Source organism: Parasteatoda tepidariorum, chromosome 7 (assembly GCF_982258835.1).
Source record: "Parasteatoda tepidariorum strain Cologne lab strain chromosome 7, Ptep-v5.0, whole genome shotgun sequence".
Taxonomy (NCBI): domain Eukaryota; kingdom Metazoa; phylum Arthropoda; class Arachnida; order Araneae; family Theridiidae; genus Parasteatoda; species Parasteatoda tepidariorum.
Genome location: NC_141761.1, coordinates 51,883,155 through 51,903,846, shown reverse-complemented (window position 1 = coordinate 51,903,846; position 20,692 = coordinate 51,883,155). Strand labels below are relative to the sequence as shown.

Below are 20,692 nucleotides of genomic sequence, written 5' to 3'. Positions count from 1 at the left end.
AATTATTATGATTGGAGGATAACTATCATTTTTATTTTCATTCAAAAAATTAAAGAAAACAATATAAATCAGTTCTTGTTGCAAGTTCCTCTAAAAACGAAAAATATTGCTTCGAACATTGTTTTATAGCTGCAAAAAGTGCAATGAGCAGAATAAGAACTATATTTTAAAAAATTATAACCATACTTTATTTTTTAAAAAATTATAAAATCCATAGAATATTGCTATTAATTATAATAATAAACTATAAAAATTAACTAAAAACATGTACCAGTAAATCAAGCATTTTTTCAACCTTCAACTGATCTGTAAGAGTAACCTCAATTTTTTAAAAGTCACTGCCACTAGATTTATCAGCCCTGTATCTGGCATAGCATGCACTTCACTTATTGTTATGATTGCAATATGCCGTAACAATTCAGCAAGATCATAAAAATGTCTATTTATGACATTCTCAATAAGAATTAAAAAAAAGAGAGAACATCTCAACTAGATTAATGGTCTGCATCAAGCGACTCATTGTATGTATGAATGGTCATGGTAGCCAAACGACAGATTAAACCATGGTGCTTGTCCAGGTGCGCATACAGGATTGTTTGAACACCAATGCCGATTTATGCTAGATATTGTAGGACCCACTGTGAGATATCTATCATTAAAAATGTCCCAACCTCACCACTTGGCACCCCCCACTTTAATAAAAGCTTGATGAGGCCAAATAGCATTCAAGCGTTTAGAATCGTCGCCATTGTTACAGTCAAGGATAACTACTCTCTGGCTACATTAAAACAACTCCAAAGAGGAAATTGAAATAGTGAAAGTTTTTAATAGAAGTTTTTATTTTATTTTCACTCTACGTATGAAGAGAGAAGCATTAATTTTATTATCTTTTTTTTTTTTTTTTGGAAAGATATCAGAAGAGATTACGCAGGATGTACGTATCTGCGTCGCGGTGACAACAGGGAGTTCTTTATGCCAGCGCGCATTTGCGCGAGGAATATTCCTCCCCCCCCCCTCCTATTGTTTGCAATAATTATTTCAATACTCAGAACATAAAAATGATCATTTTGGCACAAAAAATTTGGGAATTAATATTTTTTTCCCTGGTGTAATATAATTAAAAAAAATATCACATCAGTAACTCTCCTTATTTACTTAAAACCGGTGTGGTTATATGACGATGCATAGTAACATGAATAATAGGAAGTAAGCAATAAAGCGAAATTATTAATTAAAACAGTACATTCGAAGAAGATATGTAGCCCGACCTACCCGGCTACCCCCTATATTTTGGGAGTCTGAAGTCCGAATCTGTCGAAAAAGAGAAATGTTTATGCAGAGAAGTAGGTTTTTGTGTCTGATTTTGTAACTTAAAATATCGACTGAATTAATTAATTTGCATATTGGAGATCACCCTCCCGAATCATTAAGATAGAGTTGTAGAATGTGAAAATACCATAAACAGATCAAAAGTTATCCAGGGTGGTCTATTTTTTATTTTGTGCACTGTCTATCTACAGTTTATTTCTGCTCTCAATAAAAAGCACAAGAGAGTACATAGAATTTTGAACGCTATTAAGACTTTAAGACTTTGCATCTCAAGATAAACAGAAATAAATCAGAAATTGAACTTAATTTAAACAAAATTGGCAAAATCTTACTGCAAAAGATTGTAATTAACCCTACATTTTTAGAGTACTTTATTGTACTACTCTTCATCGTACTTTAAATACATAAAAGGTGGCTTCGGCCCTAGAAAAAAAAATTGGACTTTTTATTTACTTTTGCCTTTTGTAAATTCCATGTAAACTGTTATTAAATTTCGAAATCAAATACATTATTTGACAAAATTAAAACTTATTTCGTACAATTTGTTTCATTGATAATATATTGAAAAAAAAAAAGATATTTTCCTAAACCAATTAGTCTCAATGCCCTTAGATAAAAGACATAAACAATGAGAAGTCATTGAAATTCCAATCCAGTTAGTGTCATAAAACGGACTGTAAACTAGGCGAATGCGGAATGTTTCGCTTTGCTTATTTAATTCCCCATAAATTCAAACTTAATGCAACGTTCGAAGCGATAATACGTTTTGGGATCTACATCCCATCTTTCCTTAAGATGCAGAAAGGCTTATAATTGAGAGTATGAGTGTGACGTCACAGGAAGGCATTCATCTTCCACGGTCATGGTTACTTTCTATTTTTACATTGTGATTTTTAAAACGAAAAAAAATAAAAAATAAAAAAATCTTTCACTCATCGTCACCCCATAGGGTTGATGCACACTCAAATATTTGATGGATAGCCAAAAATAAAAGTTCTACCTTCTCTATGTTGTCGCTTAAAGTTTTTAAAACAATAGCTAGTGTGATAGAAAACTTATAAAGCAGGGGTGGATGGAGAAAATGCCTTGTTACGGGTCATTAATGAAATTTACCGATGCCGATAATCGGCGTTATATTTTTTCTGGCTACGTCGATTTTTCCAATCCAACTTATATTTATTCCCCAGTTGTTCGCACTCTGTTGATGAATAATTACTAGTGACTTTGAAAGACTTTGTCGGCCATGTACAAAAATCAGTTAAGTGGAAAATACCTCATTAGGTAAAGATTTCTCTAGTTTATTGAGCTTATTTATTATACTTAGATTTAGTAACATCCAGAAAAGACAATTTCCGCATTTTTTTTTTCTTTCTGTTTCTTGAAGAGCACAGTGGAAGAACCTTCATAATGAATTTGCGAAAATAAGGTCCGGATTACAAAAATATATTTTCCTGATGAAAATCTTTTTGTATAAAATAAAATGTAAAAGGCAAGAAACCGGGAGCAAGTTTAGAAAGATACGAAAAACTTTAAAAACTTGTTCATGCTCGTCGTGTTTGTCGGCCATGTATAAAGCCAGTGAAGAGGAAAATACCTCATTAGATAATAATTTCTCTAATTTATTGCAGTAGCATTCAAAATTATTAAAATTATAATTAGTAGCATTCAAAAAAGACAATTTCCTCATTTTTTAAATATATTTATTGAAGAGCATAGAAGGAGAATCTTTATCATGAATTTGAGAAATTAAGGTCCACATTGCAAGAAAAAAGCCATGTATAAAATGATAGCCCAGATGAAATCTTTTTTGCATAAAATAAACGTATCTGGAAAAAAGTAAATTAGAAAATAAAATATAAAAATATGGAACAGAGAGTACGTTTGCATGGACCCAAAAAACGTGCAATTATAAGTACTAAATGGAAAACTAAAATGGATTTAACTCAACATTATATTCTGAAGAGTGCTAAATTGAAATAAAAGAAATAGAGATATTTCCACAACGCATTAAATTCGTTTGAAATTTTTTTCACAATCCAGTAATTGTCTGCATTCCTATAACTGAGTAAAAATATGAAATTAAATTTAATTTAAAAATACAAATTAATAACATAGCAATGATAAAACGGCGACTATCTGTTATTCAATTAGTGTTAAGACATCTTTGCTTCGTCTTTGATCATGGCAATGAAATTGTAGCCATATCTAAAATTCCACAGATTAGGGAGAATGAGGTCACTTTCCAATAATAACGATTAAAAAGATATAATTTGAAACTACATCCAGCTTGTATTTTGTCGTATTTATCGGTAGATCAATGACCTTTATAAATCAACCTTGGAACCGATAAATATGCATCCGAGCAAGCGTAAAGTCAAGCAGTACCTTTCAAGAAGTATTTAATATTTTGCTTGCCTGGAATAATCAATTGCGATAATTTTTAAACGCAGTGGCCTAATATAGAAATTTTGCCAATCTTTACATTTAACTACGGGAATTCCTCATCTTTCTATGTTTAATAACATATGATGAAACGTTTTGGAAAAAAAGAGAAGATAAAGTCATAAATGAAGTTTAAGCCTCCATTTTCTCAACTTTTAATGTACATTGAAGGAAGCTCTACTTTTAGAATTCAATGTTAGATATTAAATTCTTATCAAGTTACAAGCTGTCTCACTATCAAAAGTATAAAAACAAAGACAACCGAAGAATTATTCTAAAAATAAAATTGTACAGCATATTTCTCGGAAATGAGGACTTGAAACATTCTTAGAAAAGATTCTAATTTCCAAATCTTGTTTTTGAACTAATGCGATCTTTCAAGACGCTTTTTTTTTCGGGGGGGGGGGTGATTATTAAAGTTTGTGCAGCAATACTTTGTAACTCGCACAAAATTTAAATCTATTTTTAACATAATGCTAAAACAATAATAGTCCATTTTAAAAGAATTTCCTTTTACAATGTCAAGAATTAAAGAGTGAAATGTGATCACTTATCTGTTTAATTAAGTAGAATATTTTGTATTTTGTAAATACAGCTGTAATAACTTATTTTTTCGACTTTTTTTCCAAAGGAAGTTTTCTTTTTTCTTCTGTTGATTTTACGACAGTTAAGTGCTTATGCAAAAAAACATCAGAAATTATTTTAAGTTATCTATAATAGTAAAACGAAGAGTTTGTTTGTCTCTTTTATAACTTCAGTGCCGTTAGTGCAAGCGTCCTGAAATTTGGACAGTGCGTAAAAGGAGTAATTTTAACCCTCAATTCCATGACTCGTTTAAAAATTTCAATTAGATCGTTCGGCAGTGACAGTTAAAAATGGAAATTTTCAAATATGTTTAGCATTAGCCATTGTTTTAAATTTAAATATAAACAGTTCTATTTTTTCAAATATTTTAAAGATAACATCATTGATGCTTGCTAGCTTATAACTGAAGAGCTTAGTGGAAGAACAGGCTGAGTGACAGGCCAAAGTTAATACGTTTTTTCCTTCTATCTTTGTTTTTCTGTAAGTTTGTGAAGGCATAAACTCACATAATTTTTGGGGGTCTATTTATTTGATTCTAACTCTTTTATTAAGGAAGATTTTAACGATTTTTTTGCGTAACATTTGCTTGCTTTCACGAACAATTTTTAATGCTTTTCAGCGAATATAACTTTGTTCGAAAAGATTAATTAAACATGCCTATATCTGGGCTTATATTCATAGAATAAAATTTTAGCAACTTAAACTTGGAACAAACTGGCATCAACTTTAATCTACCCTTGTTAATCCGAAAACCAAATAAAAACGATTCAGAGGCAGCATGAGCTCTACTTCCGCGAAGTAAATGTTTCATCGGAGTATCGGTTTAATTGCCGAGAATTCGGTAATTTTTTGTTTTAACAAAAAGTGTTCTTTAAAATAGTGCTGATTGTTGTCAAAATGTTATTTCATTGCTACAGCTAAAGGTATTTCTAAAATTAAATAAAATTATTTTTGTTAGTTTTATTACTTCACGAATTTCAGCGATTGAACATTATTCTACTTAGTGAATTTGCAACTTCATTTTTCAATTTCTTAACCTTGAATCTAGAAGACAAGAGAAAACCCGTTTAAAAAAAAGTCACATTCACCTTCAAGAGTTCCTTTAAGTGAAACTAATCAGAATTTGCGCAAAATGGAGGTAAGAACCACGAAATCCTCCCGTGATCAGTCCGATGCCAATATTTACATTCTATATTTTACAGTGCAGGAGGAACAGATATTCAGCTAGTAATTATTATATAATTAAATGGTGTTTCAAAATTAAAAAATTGGCAAAGGCAAATTGGCAATTATTAAATTATCTGTTACTTGTTACAGAATCAAATTAAACGATCAATTATTATAACTATTTTAATCAAACTATGTTATAAATAAAAAACGTAGTTTTTTATTTAATCATATTTTGTTTTTATTTTAATCATTTTAATTTTAATATTTTTTGTTTTTGTTTTAATCATTTAAATGTTTTTTTACTTAAACCTCTTATAAAAACCTCTTCTGTCCTCTTGCAAAACGATTTCAAAACTTGGTCAAATGTTGAATGGTGATAAAAATGGAGCTTAAGGTTGCTTGAAATATTTAGAAAACATTTGTAGTTTGTATTGTCATTATGAACAGATTTCCAGTTGAGATTTGAATGCTCTAGCTAGTCGAAAAGTTGTCAAAATATCTACTGATAATGAATTGTATTTAAAAATAAAAGCTGATTGCAGTTACAAAAAAAGCAATTTAACTAATATTGTCATCCATGGAGTTATGATTAATATTTAAAAGTTTTAGCTATTCTGAAACTGTGACCATATTTCACTTTTACACAAAAATTAGCAGCAACTAAGCAATTTGCAAGACATTAAATAATTGATACATTTTATTTATCAGATTATTTGACCAAAGATATTCGTATCAACGTGAGAAAATAGGAATAAATCAACTGCATTTTACCGGACTATAAGAAAGATTACGATATCACATGATATTTAGATCGAATTTCATTATGATGAAATCACCAAATCAAACACGTTAAGTCAATTTTCATGAACAAATACTAGTCGACGGAGAAAGTTTTCAAAGAATTATAAGCAAATTGTACGTTACTATTTCTAACTATTTAAAACATTTAATGCACCACTTTTTTTTTAACAACGCTGGTAACCAATTTAATAAAATTTTTCAAATATTTGTAAATAAAAAAGATACATTTCAAAATAGAATATAATAAAATTAGATTAATAATACATTTAAAAGAATTTTTTCCTTTGAAATTAATTTTTTTCTCTATTCTCTTTTAAATTTTCGATAATTATTTCTTTGTCCTCTTCTCTTCATAATAAAATGAAATTATGATTTAATTCCAACTTTTTTTAAATTAAAACGTACTTCATCAACAAATTGTCCTTTTTAGAAAACAGGATAGTCTATTCTGGGTCACTTTTACGTAAGAAGTGATAGAGTTTATCTGTTCTCAACAAATATATTGCTTCTTTATAAATTAATATTTGTTTATTTACATTGCAAACTACTACTAGTATTTCTTAATATAAATCATTAGTAATGTAGTTTAATAAGGTTTAAAAGTATGACAAAAAATACTTCAGGCACATAAGCTTTAATTTATATTCATTAGAGGATATGATATTAAAAAAATTGATTTTTAACAGCTTTATTGTATGAAAATACCAGGTTTCATTAAAAGTTAATTGAAACATAAATTTTCTTAAAATAAAGCTATTAAAATCTTAATTTTTGTTTCATTTACATGCACACTATTTTCTACCTTTTGATAATTTATCAAAACTAAATTATGAAATATTATATTATACAATAATTCAGTAGCTATTTTTAGTCCGCAAAATTCAGCCAGATTTTCATAAATTGTTTTCATATATGAAATCTGCGCAAAATATATTTAAGTTGAATAAAACGATTTATTGCAATTTATTTTTATTATACAATTAATTAAGTAGCTATTATTTTTACACTTATTTTTACTTCACAATTAATTGTTATTATAAAATTAAGTATCTATTTTTAGTCTGCAAAATAGCCAGATTTTCATAAATTGTTTTCATGTATGAAATCTGAGCAAAATATATTTAAGTTGAATAAAACGACTTATGCAATTTATTTATTTTTTATCTATTTTATCATTCAATCTGATCTAGTTAAAAAAATAACAAAGTACAAATTTATTTGAGCAGTTGAGGGAATAAAGGTTTTGACATTTTAGGGAATTTCAGTAAACAAGCTTCAAAGCTGATACAGTGCCTTTTTTTAAAATTTTTTCCTTTCTTTTTACAGGTGAGGAAGTAAAAAAAAATGGATTTGCCTGACTTTTTTTATCTGCAAGCCTCAAAATGACGAAAATCACTAATTTGAACTGTTTCAATCTTAGCATTTACATTTTTGACGTTTTAATGTGCTGTCAAGAGAAATTTTCTAAAATTAAGCATTGGCTATTTTTTTTTTTTTTTTTTTGCCAAACACACTTATCTTTTTCTAATTTGAAAATATTACACGCATTACCTTGAAAATTGACACGCTATACCTTCACCCAAAAGATATCCAATATCAAATGACTTAGCAAAAAATATCATCACTGTTGTAGGTTAAATATTATTAATACAAGAAATCTCAATTTTTTAAAATAGTCACTCCCAGAAACTTTTTCCACTAACATCTCCATGACTGTTTAAAAAGTTCGAACAGCTTCATGTCGGGCAATTCATATGAATCTCAAACGTTCAAACGGCATTAGAAAAATAATAAAAATTAACGAACATTTAATTTTTGTTTTAAGTTATTTTATTCCTCATTTAATCATTAATCTTTATAATTAGAACATAAATTTTAGTACGCCCCATTGGCAAAATTTCTACTGACACGCATTTCAAGGGAGACAGTCACATGACATCCTGTTTTCCGAGAATATTCCGCTAATTCGTTGAATTTGCCTTCTGTTAATTCAGAATTGTATAAAAGATTCTTTTCCTAATTAAGAGTTAAAAGACAAACCGTTCTCAGTTTAAGCGGTTATCTTAATAATAATTGCGACCTTCTTGTTATCTAGAGGGGAGGAAAAAAAGACACCGCCAGTGTGGCACACCCGTTAATTTGTATGCCCGCAATAAATTTAATCAAACTTCCGATCAAGTAAGAAAATTTTCATCGAATTTTAAGGGAAAAAAAAAAGAAATACGTTTTTCAATTACAAAACATGCAGCGTAAAAAAAATTTATAATTTTTTTACATTGTAACTGTAATGAGGTTATTAAAATAAAATAACATTATTAATATATTGTTTAAGTAAAGTTATTTTATTTTATAACCGTCGTTGAACAGCCGACCTTATTTTGGGTTTACGACTACCATGTTCAACTCCGTAGCCTTGTAATTTTAAACCCAATCCAAAAGACAAGGGGACTCTTAAATCAAAAATTGGGAGAAATTTGCCTTCACGGAGAATTTTTTGATGGAACTAAACCGCATTTGCGTTGCATGGAGAGGATAACCACGAAAACCACCCACGGTTAGCTTGACGGCAAGGGGATAAATAATAGAAATCATAGTAAGATAGCAGGATTATAGAATTAAATAAAGTTAGCAAAATCTAAAAAATCATAGTAAGTTTTCATTATTTCCTAAAATAATTTTTGAAGGATCGTTCTCCGTGTGAAATATCACCCTTAGGCGATTATTAGCCTATTTTTATAACTATTGTGAGTTTTTAAAAGTTACTCATAAAAATGTTTCATTAAGATTTGTGGAGCTGTAGGTAGCTCCCAAAATTTTGAAACATTCAATTCCATACCTGTTTTTTAATTTTGAAAAAAAAAAAGGAAGGAAAAGTAAGTATTTGTGATCTCAGTTTTCAATCTTGTATAGTTATTTCTTCACTGCATTTTTTCAAGGATATGAAAAAAGCGAAAATTAACAATAATTTATCGACCATAAAGTGTTTTATCCGATGAAAAAAAATTTCGGCACATTTGCGATTTCTTTGGGGGGGGGGGGGGGGGGAGAGAGAGAGAGAGAGAGAAAAGCTTATAAATTTTTAATCGTTAAATATTTATCCGATTTTTATTCCAATAGCTCATTTCAGCATGATAATATGTGTATAAAATTAGAGTATGAGTGAAAAATGTGTAGAATTCACTTTGAGTTCAAGGCATTTAAGCTATGTTTTTTTTTCTAATGAAAGATCTTTTAAAAATCATCTTTACGATGAATGTTGAACACAAATTTGTATTTTATCAAACTTTAAACATGTATGCAAAATCAAATAAAAAAATCAAAGAATTATTTTTTAATAAATAAAGTAGGTGCCTAATTTAAAATTACAGTCATTTGGCGATTATAAAAAGACGCCACGTCATGTGATTTCAAATGTTGTTAACATAATACGAATTGCATATTGCCTTTTTTACTTACGGGGGATAGAAAAAACACTTGAAAAATTCCCTTGGTAATATTAAAAAAACAAACATAAAAGTTTAAAAAAATAAATAAATAAATTTGTTGAAAGTATTTAATTTATGGTGATATCAATATGTTACATTTTAATATTTCAAAAAATTTTTGGTAAAAAACGTTGTTAGAATTAGCATTTAGTAACATAAAAGAAATTCTCAAATAAATAAACATTTTGGTAGCCTTTCTGTCTCTGACAGAGTCAAAACCTTCCACTGTTCCAGATGAAGGTTCTCTAATCAACTAAAACTTATCTGCTACTTATTTATCACAATGCTAAAATAGATGTCAGTAACTAATTGGCAGAATAAATATAACTCAAAGGTAACTTTTTGAACCGTGTAGAAAAATTTCAAAAATAAATAAATATAAAACAATTAAATAAAGAAAAATATAGACAATATGCATCAAAAATTCAGTGATTCGTTCACTTAGAACGCAGAAGAAAAAAAAAAGAAGTTCGGAATTTTAATTTCAACTAATTTTTATTTTCTATTTCTAACTTTCCTCGCCATTCTACGCCGAAGTATCTATGCATCGGTAGCAGTGTGTAACTGAAATAGGAATGAAGCGAAAAACCTTCGCCAAACAAGTGTATCTGTCATTTATGTACGATAGTTGACAGATTCCAGCTTCTTCGTGTCGTCATATAACTAAACACGGTAAGATATGACGACTTGGCGAACAATGTCGGAGGCGGAATTGTACCACAAGTAGTTGCGTGAGGCTCTCGGTTCGATTCCGCATTATTAAAAGTGGCACGCAAACGCCACTCCGGAGTTCGTCGGAATGTTTCGATAAATGATTCTCAGTGTGAGTGATTTCGATAAATGAATCTCAGTGTGACTTTTTTTTCAGGGGGAAAAAAAAAAAGAGAGAGAGAAAAGGAGGTAGAGAAGATGAAAGAAAAGTATTTCGCTAAAAAGTGTGATACTTGGTAAATGTAACTACCAAAATGAAAAAAAATACAATAATTTTATAATAAATAACGCATTTTAAGGCTTCTCTAAACATTTATTTAACCTCATTCCTTAAACAAAACCCCCTTCTGTTTTTTTTTTTTTTTTTTTTTTGTTGTTGATGATATACGGTTTTATACTACAGATGATTTATTTATCAGTACTTTTAACATTACAATTAAAGATACATATTAAAAATTAAATTCCCAAAATCGCTTCTAACAAAATATCGACTAAGAATATATAAGTACGATATGAATATTTCCACACCCTTTCTCAACTAAACACCAATAAAACCAAAATATATTTTTAAAAATTTTATCTTGTAAACATTTTATAAATAAAATTTAATTTTAATTATGAATATAAAAGATAAAAAGAAAAATAATTAAAAAAAAAAATAAAAAAATATTAAAAATTATTTTTTTTAAAAATAATATTCAAAAAATTACAAATAAAATTTTCTTTTGTTTTCTAACTTCTTAAATTTAATTTTCGTTTTAAAAAAATTCAATTTGTTATTTTTTTTTCTTTTAAAATATTGTTTCCTTGTTTTCTCTGTATTTTATCTTATTTTATGGTTTAAAAAAATAATTAAGCGGAGTTAACTTTTTATTTCATGTTCATATTTTTATGAAAAAATGAAGAAAACATCATGGATGTTTTTGGCAGGGTACTATACCCTTCAGAAAAAAGGCATATTTCAATCAGAATCCCTATAAAAAGATTTGTGCCCTTTTGAATTGCAATATTTGTTTTGCATATACTGGCATGGCGTTGTAATTTCAACTCCATTTCGCTCTATAAACGTTTTTATTCTTTTTATTATATTTCAGTTTTAAATGTTGAAATAAAAAGACTGGATTACTGATAAGGTTACTATACAGCTGACCCTTTCTCATGTAGTTGATAAAGCAGCAAAATTCCTAACCGCCATCAGTAAAACTTATATTAAAGTAAAAACCAAAGAACAGCGCAATGAAAGAGTAGTTTTTACGGACAGCTATTACACTTTGAAGTACCATGGAAGTAAAGCGAAGTATGATTAAAAATTATTTTCTTTTAATGTATTAACATCGAAAATGAACCGAAATGCGGCTGTTGTTATATTTGCGTGCTCCAGTTTCGCTAGTGTAAACTTTTTTCAAAGTCATTAAGCTCGTAATGGAATAAAAACCGTGATGAAACAAAGGGAACTATTAAATTGTGCACGACACAAATTTCTCCACACAAACATACTGAAAATATTGTTTATGGCGACTTACATTATGACCATACATTGTTTTGTTCTAGAAGACAATTACAAGCCTTGCACGCCATTACTATATTTCCAATTGAAATTATTTTTTTTCTCAATTCTTTTCTTACAATGGTGGCAACATTTTATGGCTGATTGTACGAAAGTAATCAAAATAATATCTTTCGATTTCCAACGCTTGCTCCGATTTATTTATTTGTTTTTGTTTTTCATGGGCAATGTTGTAGAAAAGCAAAACAACCAAAGTCACGAATGATGCTTTTGCAGATGCAATGCATCAAGTTAAGTGCCAGTTTTTAATTTTCGTTCGAATCATTTTGTATTCATTTAGCCGCTTTCATTTTAATTACTTTTTTACAGAAGATATTTTTCAAACTAAATGTTATTAAAAAAATACCTTTCTCATACTATAATATAATGTTAACGCAATAGGGCTAACGGACATTAAAAAAAAAGAAAACATGTTTATGTCTGTGATTTATATCATTAAATCGTTTTATAACGTACGGAATATATGGAAAATATCCAGTTTTTCATTCGTCAGAGTGGTCCAAAACATGGTTATAGGCGGGGAAAAAAATCGAGCAAAACCATAGAAATTTTTTTTTTTTTTTTTAAAGTTTTTTCAAACATCATTTTTTTTTTTTTTGTTCTGACAAAAATAAAAGAAAGAAAAAAAAAGAAGAAAAAAAAACGTGTCTTGCATGTTATTTCTTACAAATATTTTTAAACTATTAGTCACACAATATTTTAGAAATAAGAAAGAATATTGTTGAGAAATATATTAGTTAAGTTTTACAGAATTTTAGAAAAATTCTTTTAATTTTTTTTTAAAAAATGATCTGGAATATAAAAGTACTTCAAAAGGAAATGTAAAAGTTTCATTCAAGAAACATCCTGCATTGAAATATTTATTTGAAAATACTTAATTCCGGAAAATAAAAATGGGTTATAAAATGGTTTACATTTATGAAGTAAAAATTTTACCAAGCAGTTATTAATAAAATATGAAAAATGTGTTACTTTAAAAGAGCAAAAAAATGAAATAAATAAATAACTAAAAATAACACTAATCAGCCGCTGCTACTACTTCCATTTCAAGAAGTACTTTTTCTTTTCTTTTTTTCTCACCACGGAGGCAGTATTATTCGAAATGTCTGCAAATTCAACTAGCAATCCTAATAAACCGAATTACTCTAATTAGGAAGAAGGGGGGGGGGACCTTAAGAAGCGATGCTGGATAATGCTGTTTACAATGGATGAAGACGAAAAAAAGGATGCTGCAACAGAAAATTCCGTAAAAGTTTGACAAAATAATTTCCTTTTTTTTTTCATTAAAAGAAAAAAAAATGAATAAAACTTACACAAAGAAATATTTTGGATACAAAAAGGGACACAAAACGATTTTCATTGCTTCATTACATTCAATTTCATGGGCTAATCTTAAGTAATTTGCCGGCGGATGACAATCAAATCCCAGTTACGTGAGTTTAAGAAGATTCGCATCCCACCCCCTCTCTTTGAACTTTTATTCATTGCTGAAACTAGGGGGTTGTCAGGGGAAGGGGGCTTTATTCAGAAAGACAGTAGCTTTTACAATAAACTGGTCTTACAACTTGCGTTTAAGATGTTTTCACGGTTTCGACCCAAAAGGCTATAATTTAAAATAATCTGCTGAAAAACTGTGTTTTCTTATTTTCATGGAATTTTGTTTCTTACGTTTAGCTTTTATGTTAGATCTTTTGTTGGGCATCCTAAAACGGCGAAAACAACTTTTTAGTGCATTAAAATTTTTAGAAAATTTGACTGATTGGGGAAATTGTTTGAATTAAGCAATTTCAGGGTAGTCACAAGCATTCTGAACATAAATAAATGCATCCTTACTATTTTTTTTGACCGATTTTATATATTTTTCTTATTTTAGTGACTGATGACATAAATTTTAATATTAATTTGTTATAAAAAGTTGTAACTTTATTTCTAATTTTTGCAATAATAAACCAAACAACATATTGGGGAAAATATATAAGGAAAGCAATATGAGGAATTACCAGACTTAATATCGTTTATGACATATTTAAATCAATTGCAGGGATAACTGTTCAGCATGTTGTAGGCACTGCAGGAAATCTTCCAAGGCATCAATAGGTAAGTAAGAGACATGATTAATTTAACTCACCTTCTTTTGCTTAGAAATATGTTTGATATTTAATATGATTTACTTCAGTATAATAATAAACAAAAATGAGGTATGAAAACGTTTTCAATAGATAGATATTTAATGAGATAAATTGAAACAAAAAATGATAGGGGCTTTTAAAGGTGTCAAAGTAAACTAAGCACTTTTAACTAAGTTTTAGCTAATTTGAATAAAATTGTTTGGCATTTCGAGATTTTTCAACGTGTTAAATTTTTCATTTTTCCCCCCAGTTCTCCCCTATATCTCTGTTTAATTACCACCCTAAATTCAAACTTCAAGATTTTCAAACATTTTCTTTTTTTTTTTGGTTCTTTTTTTCTTCGCAGTTACTTGATTAGTTCTATTAAAATTCTATAAGTATAATATCCCATCCCCTAGATATGTACATATAAACTGTAACAAAAGCAAGAAGAAAATAGACAAGACAAGGAAATAATGTACAAAAATAAATTAGAAAAATGTTAAAATAAAACATTGGCGTCGACAAAAGATTCCTGAGAAATCTATGTCAGCATTAATTAAAATTTACACAAATCAAACAAAAAAATAAATAGAGAACCTGTCATCTTAAAAACAAAGCAAGAAAATATTTTTAATGCGTTTATAAAAATTAAACATTTTTTTCATGATTTTTCAAGTAAATAAAATTGTTACGTAATTTTAATCTTTCATATATCATTCTTATTTCTTAAGTTATTTCTTACTTTCCTCTTTAATTAACACCAAAAAAGAATATCTTTCCAAGACATTGTTCCGAATAGAATAAAAAATTATTTTTTGCACTAAAAACTTATCCAACGATCGATTGTTTATAAAAGCTTCAGTTGTATAAAAATATATCAAATTAATAAGTAATTAAAATAGCTTATTGCGAAATTAAAACATTAGCTATTATTGTTGTTTAAAAACCATGTTTAAAAAGATTGTAAAAGATATTTAATTTAATTTTTGAAAAAAATTGTCGTTTCATAAGCTGTTAATAAAGTTTAAATTTTTAAAGGATAATAGCTAAGTTCCCCAGAGAATTCTATTTTTTTTTTTTTAAAGTCTACTGCTTAGGGGTGAAATATTTTATGTTAATAAATTAAATAAAAAATTCATGTTATATTATTCTCCTATTTGTTTTCTACTTTTTATTTCATTACTTGAGAAGCTTTAATGAAATGAAGCAAATATTTTTATTAAGTCCTCTTCGCATGTTAGTTTGTTTTCCTCTTAAACAAAAAAATATAGTTAATAAAATACTTGATTTTAATTAAATAATTATTTTTTAATAATGTACAATTAGTGACATAGTATCATTAACACCAATACTTAATGTGTGTATATTTTTTAAACTTTAATAAACATGTCAAATTAATCTGATTTTTATAATCATTTATTTAAAATATGCAACTTCCTTTTCTCTTAAAATTAGTATTCGGTTTTTATTAATTTATTTCTTTTACAGTGGCAGGGATAAATCTATTTTCTATTTTAAAAGTTTGTTTTATGAAGAATATGAAATATGCAGTAATATTTATATTCTAGTTCACTTCTTAAATAAAAGAAAAAAATTAAAATTTTTACTGTTTAAAAAAAACTTCTCAAATAGTTATAAACTATAGATTATTTTTTTTATTGATATAGAAAGGCCACTTTTTAGATTAAAAGCTTAATTTTCCAAATTTTAATTTTGCACTATTTTGTTAGTAATTTGGTCAGTTTTAATTAAAGAATAGAATGACTTATTGCTCAAAAATCGCTTTTTTTTTCTTCTCTTTTTATATAAGGTTAGGAATGTTATTTAATAGTAATAAAGGTTATTAGTAAAATTAGCATCACTGCTTAGGAACAATTAAAGAAAGAAAATATTTAATTAAAAAAAAAAATCAACTGCATAAAACACGCTTCGAAAGATAGAATGAAGTACATATCCAGAATTCGAGTAAAATAAAAAAAAAAATTTAAATTCACTCACTTGTTTGAACTGTTCTTCAAAAGTATATTTGGACTGGTCCTGGTCACTTCCCCCTCGGGGAGAGGATAGACTGATTCCATTATTTGGGGGCGTTGCTGATCCCGTTGAAGAGCCACCGCTCAAGTGATGGGAGGACTGTTGAGGCATGTGGTGGGCAGCAGAGGCCATGGCCGCCGCTGCCACAGCCTGTGCCGCGGCGGCCATCTGAGGATTGAGCGTAGGATTGAACATAGAGGCGAAAGGGTGTGCGGCATACAGGTATTGCTGCGGCGGCGGACTCGATGGAGACGGCGTCGTAGACTTACTACCGTTGCGAGGATGATGATTGCCACCAGGAGGAGATGACATGTACCCGGGATCATCCCGCAGAAGTGCCTCTTTTTGTGTCATTTCCATATATTTTCGCTCTTCCTCTTGCCGCCTTTGAATCCGTTCTATGAGTGCCTCTTGCGTATTTTGGTGATCCGGAGCGGATACGTGAAGCTGGCTCATGGCGGTCAGACCAGAGGGATCCTCTAAGTCCTCCTCTTCGTCTTCCTCTTCCGAATCAAACTCGGACTCTTCCTGCTGGACCAACCTATTCTCTTCCTCTTCTGGATGAGACTGTAAAAGAAAAAAGAAAAAAATGTTACATAAGAGAAGGAACTTTTACCCCGAGCTGGCTCAGGTTGAAAAGGGGTGAGAAACAGGGAAGGGTGCCGTGTAACTATAGCAACCAGGATGCCGAGGATCCATCGACCAATGGTAGATCGAGGAGGTGACGCAATAAGAAAACGCGGTTCAGTATAAACACAACCAAAGGGATTATTGTGGGGAAGAGACAAATGGGGATGATGTAATTGACATTCTGTAATTGGAGTTGGTAGGAATTATGTATGTCTGATATTTTTTTAGTTGTTTTTTAAACTTGCTTTGTATTCATAAGGAAAGAATCTGCTGTAGGATACTCAATTCGACTTCTTAAATGCAACTTGGTAAAAAGTTAACTATTTAACTTCTTTTAAGATGATTTACAATGTTCTTCAAGCTAAACTTTTTTACAATGTTTTTCATTTCTTTTATCACTTTCTTACTGATGATCGAAGACATAGCATCTGATGTGCGCATCTTTTTTTTCTTTTACAATGGTGTGCTTTCAAAATGTTTACAGTTATTTATAAAAAAAATCCATTACTCTTTGCAAAAAATTTACCCAATTTCATCAATATAACTTATATGCATAATCTTTCAAGAGTTGTAAAAGACATATGAATTAAATTTTTTTCTTCAGAAGTTTAAAAATTGAATAAAGGTTGAGCGTAAGCCTTTAATTAATGGCTGTTAAAATATAGGAAGTGAAGAGATGACTATTTCATTATTAAAAAATACCCTAACAAGAGCCCAATGAGCGTTAAGGGTAGATATTATTTCTAAAATTTGCATAATTGAAAATAACTTATCCTGTTGTTATAAGGAAAAATATGCGAAGGAAAAATTCGTTTTACATAAATGTGAATGAACACGGATACTAGAAACTAACTAACGAAGAATAAAATATTAAAATAACGACAGCTATAAATTTAGTCTTTAGAAAAGCCTAAATTATGTTATGATGCAAGTTGCAATTATTGCTGCAACATGAAGTTATAAAAGAAATAAAAAAAAAGAGTAAAAAGAACTGAGAGAAAAGAAGAAAAATATAAACATTTTTTTTTAATTTTAAAAAAATTTAAAAAATAATAAATTATTTTTTTTAATTAAAAATTGAAAGAATAACAACGAAAAGATATAATCTCGTCCTCAGTTCATTCGATTATAATCGAAAAAATAATGCTTTCTAATATTGTAATAATATATAAAGTTATATCAATACAATAGTGTGAGGAGCACCAAAAAGAAAGAGATAAGAAAGAAGAAACGCGGAAAAGATACATAGAAATTTCAATATTTTTATTATTAGTCACACGACTTTATGTATTTATATATATACCTATCCTATCATCAAATCTCAATCAAATAATAACACCTATTGATGAAGATATTAATCACTTATTTTCACATTGAAAAACTTGTTGTTGAAATTAATAATTAAAAACTACCATCAGAGCTTTACAATTAAAAATTAGCACCTATTATGATGAAAGATTTACCATGCCTTTTCCTCAATGAAAATGCGATTACTTTAACTTGCATTCGAGAACAATTTACCCCTTCAAACAGCATAATACACTAAAAGGTTGACAAACATCCTCCATGAAGTACTCATCCTTTTTATATATTTAGGAAATGAGTAAATTCAAAGTCTAAAAGTGTCTTATGACCCGAAACATTGGCGCCGCCAAAGGCGGGAAGAGGGCGAGAGAAAGGGTTTGATTTATAATTTATGCTAAGTAGAATTTAGCGGAGGTAAAATTAATTCCGCTAAATATTCGGTAAAACTTAATTTGCGTCTGCAACAAAATCATTAATTTTGCTTAATACCAAGTTCCACAGAGCGTGCAGAAAGACTTATGACTTTTCAAATCTAATAAAAGCGAGATATTCTTTTTTTATTCTCTTAGAAATTTTCTACCGGAGTGCTGTTACTCATCTGTTAATTAAAAATTCTCTTTTTGATATTTATAATCAGAAAATTGTGCAATAGCTAAAAGAAACAAACAAAAAGTTAAAAATTTCAGATGTAGTCGTTGGTATTCAAAAATTAAACTTGAAATTTAATTTATATTTCTGAAATTAAAATTAATAGTGTCTTATGCGATCATTAGTCACGAATATTACTTTTGTAATTAAAATGTAATGCAAATGATTCTCGAAGCTACAAACTCGTAAGCATATTTTCCTAAACACGTTAGGAAAATTTATCTTAATTTAATACGCTGGCGATTATAATAACTCAAGAAAAAATATTAAATGCAGTTTTCGAAATATAATCACTAATTTTAAATGTAGGTAAGAAGAATTTGAGGAAACAATATCATAAAAATGAAAATTCCTTAACCATCTGTTTTTCGAGAAAATAATGAAATCATAAAAATCAACTAAATTAGATATTTTTAAATAAAATGCTGTTTAACATACGAAATATTCAACCAATACTTCAACCAAAAAACAAATGCTTTAAGTTATCAGGGATAATAAATTTAATCGGAATGGAAAATTAAAAAAAGGAAAATAAAAAGAGTTGTGAGGATAATATTATCTCAATTATTTTTTAAAAGAGTTGTGAAAGTTGAAATTTTGTTAAAGAACATGCATATATTATTTTTCTTTTAATTAAGAAGAATCAATTTTCAAGAATCCCTATTCAGTAAAGCCAGATCTCCACCCCCCTCTTGAATTCTAGTAAATATTAACTATTTGGACTTTTGAAAAATGGTTAAAAATTCCACAATCTAATCCATGATACGTCGTTATTTCAATAATGTTAATAATACATACATGAAGACAAAAATTGTATTGATGTCAGAATACGACAACGAATAGTCAAGGAAAATTAAATAAAAATAAACCTTTATAATTGAATATTTGTATAGGAAAGAATATGCACGATTATTAATATGTTTAAATGAAGCATTGTTACAAATATTTGTAAACAATGACGTAGTTCCCATTAGTATAATTTTAATTATTGAAAAGTCAGATTCAGAATCAGCACAAAAACAATTCGAATTATTATGACAGAATGTTACATTAAAAAAAATCGTGTAAATTAAAGACTTGTAAATTTGGCAACAATAATGTAATACAATATAGTAAATTTGACATTTTGGACACTAAATATATGAAAAAAGATATCAATAAAAATAATACATGTATAAATACAAAATGTCTATTTTTTTAGTCATTACTTTAAATTTGGTTATAGACTGAGCACTAAAATGGGTTACTCATATTCTATTTATAATCACGAGTAGCCATATTGGTTTAGCATTTCACTATATGATCTACTGATGTTAGAGTTATTAATAAATTATTACAGCTTGTCAATTTTTTTTATATATATATATATATATCTTGAGTTTATTTATCCTACTTGAATGTCCACTAATTAAACACTTAAAAAATTTTTTATCAAAATAATACGTGTAAAATATACGTATTAATAAAAAAAGAATTTACATTTTTCTACTATTATTGTTTTGACCTAAAATTTTATTATTATTACTTTTGTTAATAAATTACATTACTGCAGTTTTAATTATGTAATAAAAGACTTTCAATGCAAATGCAACTTCCAAAATTTTTTGTTTACTTTTTTTTCTTCGTATTTTATTAGCGTTATTCATAATGTAACAAAGATTAAATAAATGAAAGCAAAGAACATAACAAGTTTATCGGTTAAGTGTTTGCACAATGGCTAACGATGAAATGAATTTTAAAGTAATAAAACTGTGGTTGAAAACTTTTTCTGCATTCAAGTGTAATGAAAGTTTTCGAAGTGTGTTCCGATCACGTGCACCCCCAACTGCGTTTTGGAAAACATTCCAGAACGACAGAAAGAGATCCGAAACTTG

At 28.5% G+C, this 20,692-nt stretch overlaps 1 protein-coding gene across 8 annotated transcripts in view; it reads right to left on the bottom strand.

The window, feature by feature from the left end:
* Positions 1 to 20,692, bottom strand: part of LOC107452032 (AT-rich interactive domain-containing protein cfi-1) — a 255,777-nt gene that overhangs the window by 155,048 nt on the left and 80,037 nt on the right. For all 8 annotated transcript variants that reach the window (XM_043039632.3, XM_071183473.2, XM_071183474.2 and 5 more), the window contains exon 2: positions 16,200 to 16,802. In XM_043039632.3, the coding sequence (XP_042895566.3) occupies positions 16,200 to 16,802 (603 nt within the window). The remainder of the gene's footprint in view (positions 1 to 16,199; positions 16,803 to 20,692) is intronic.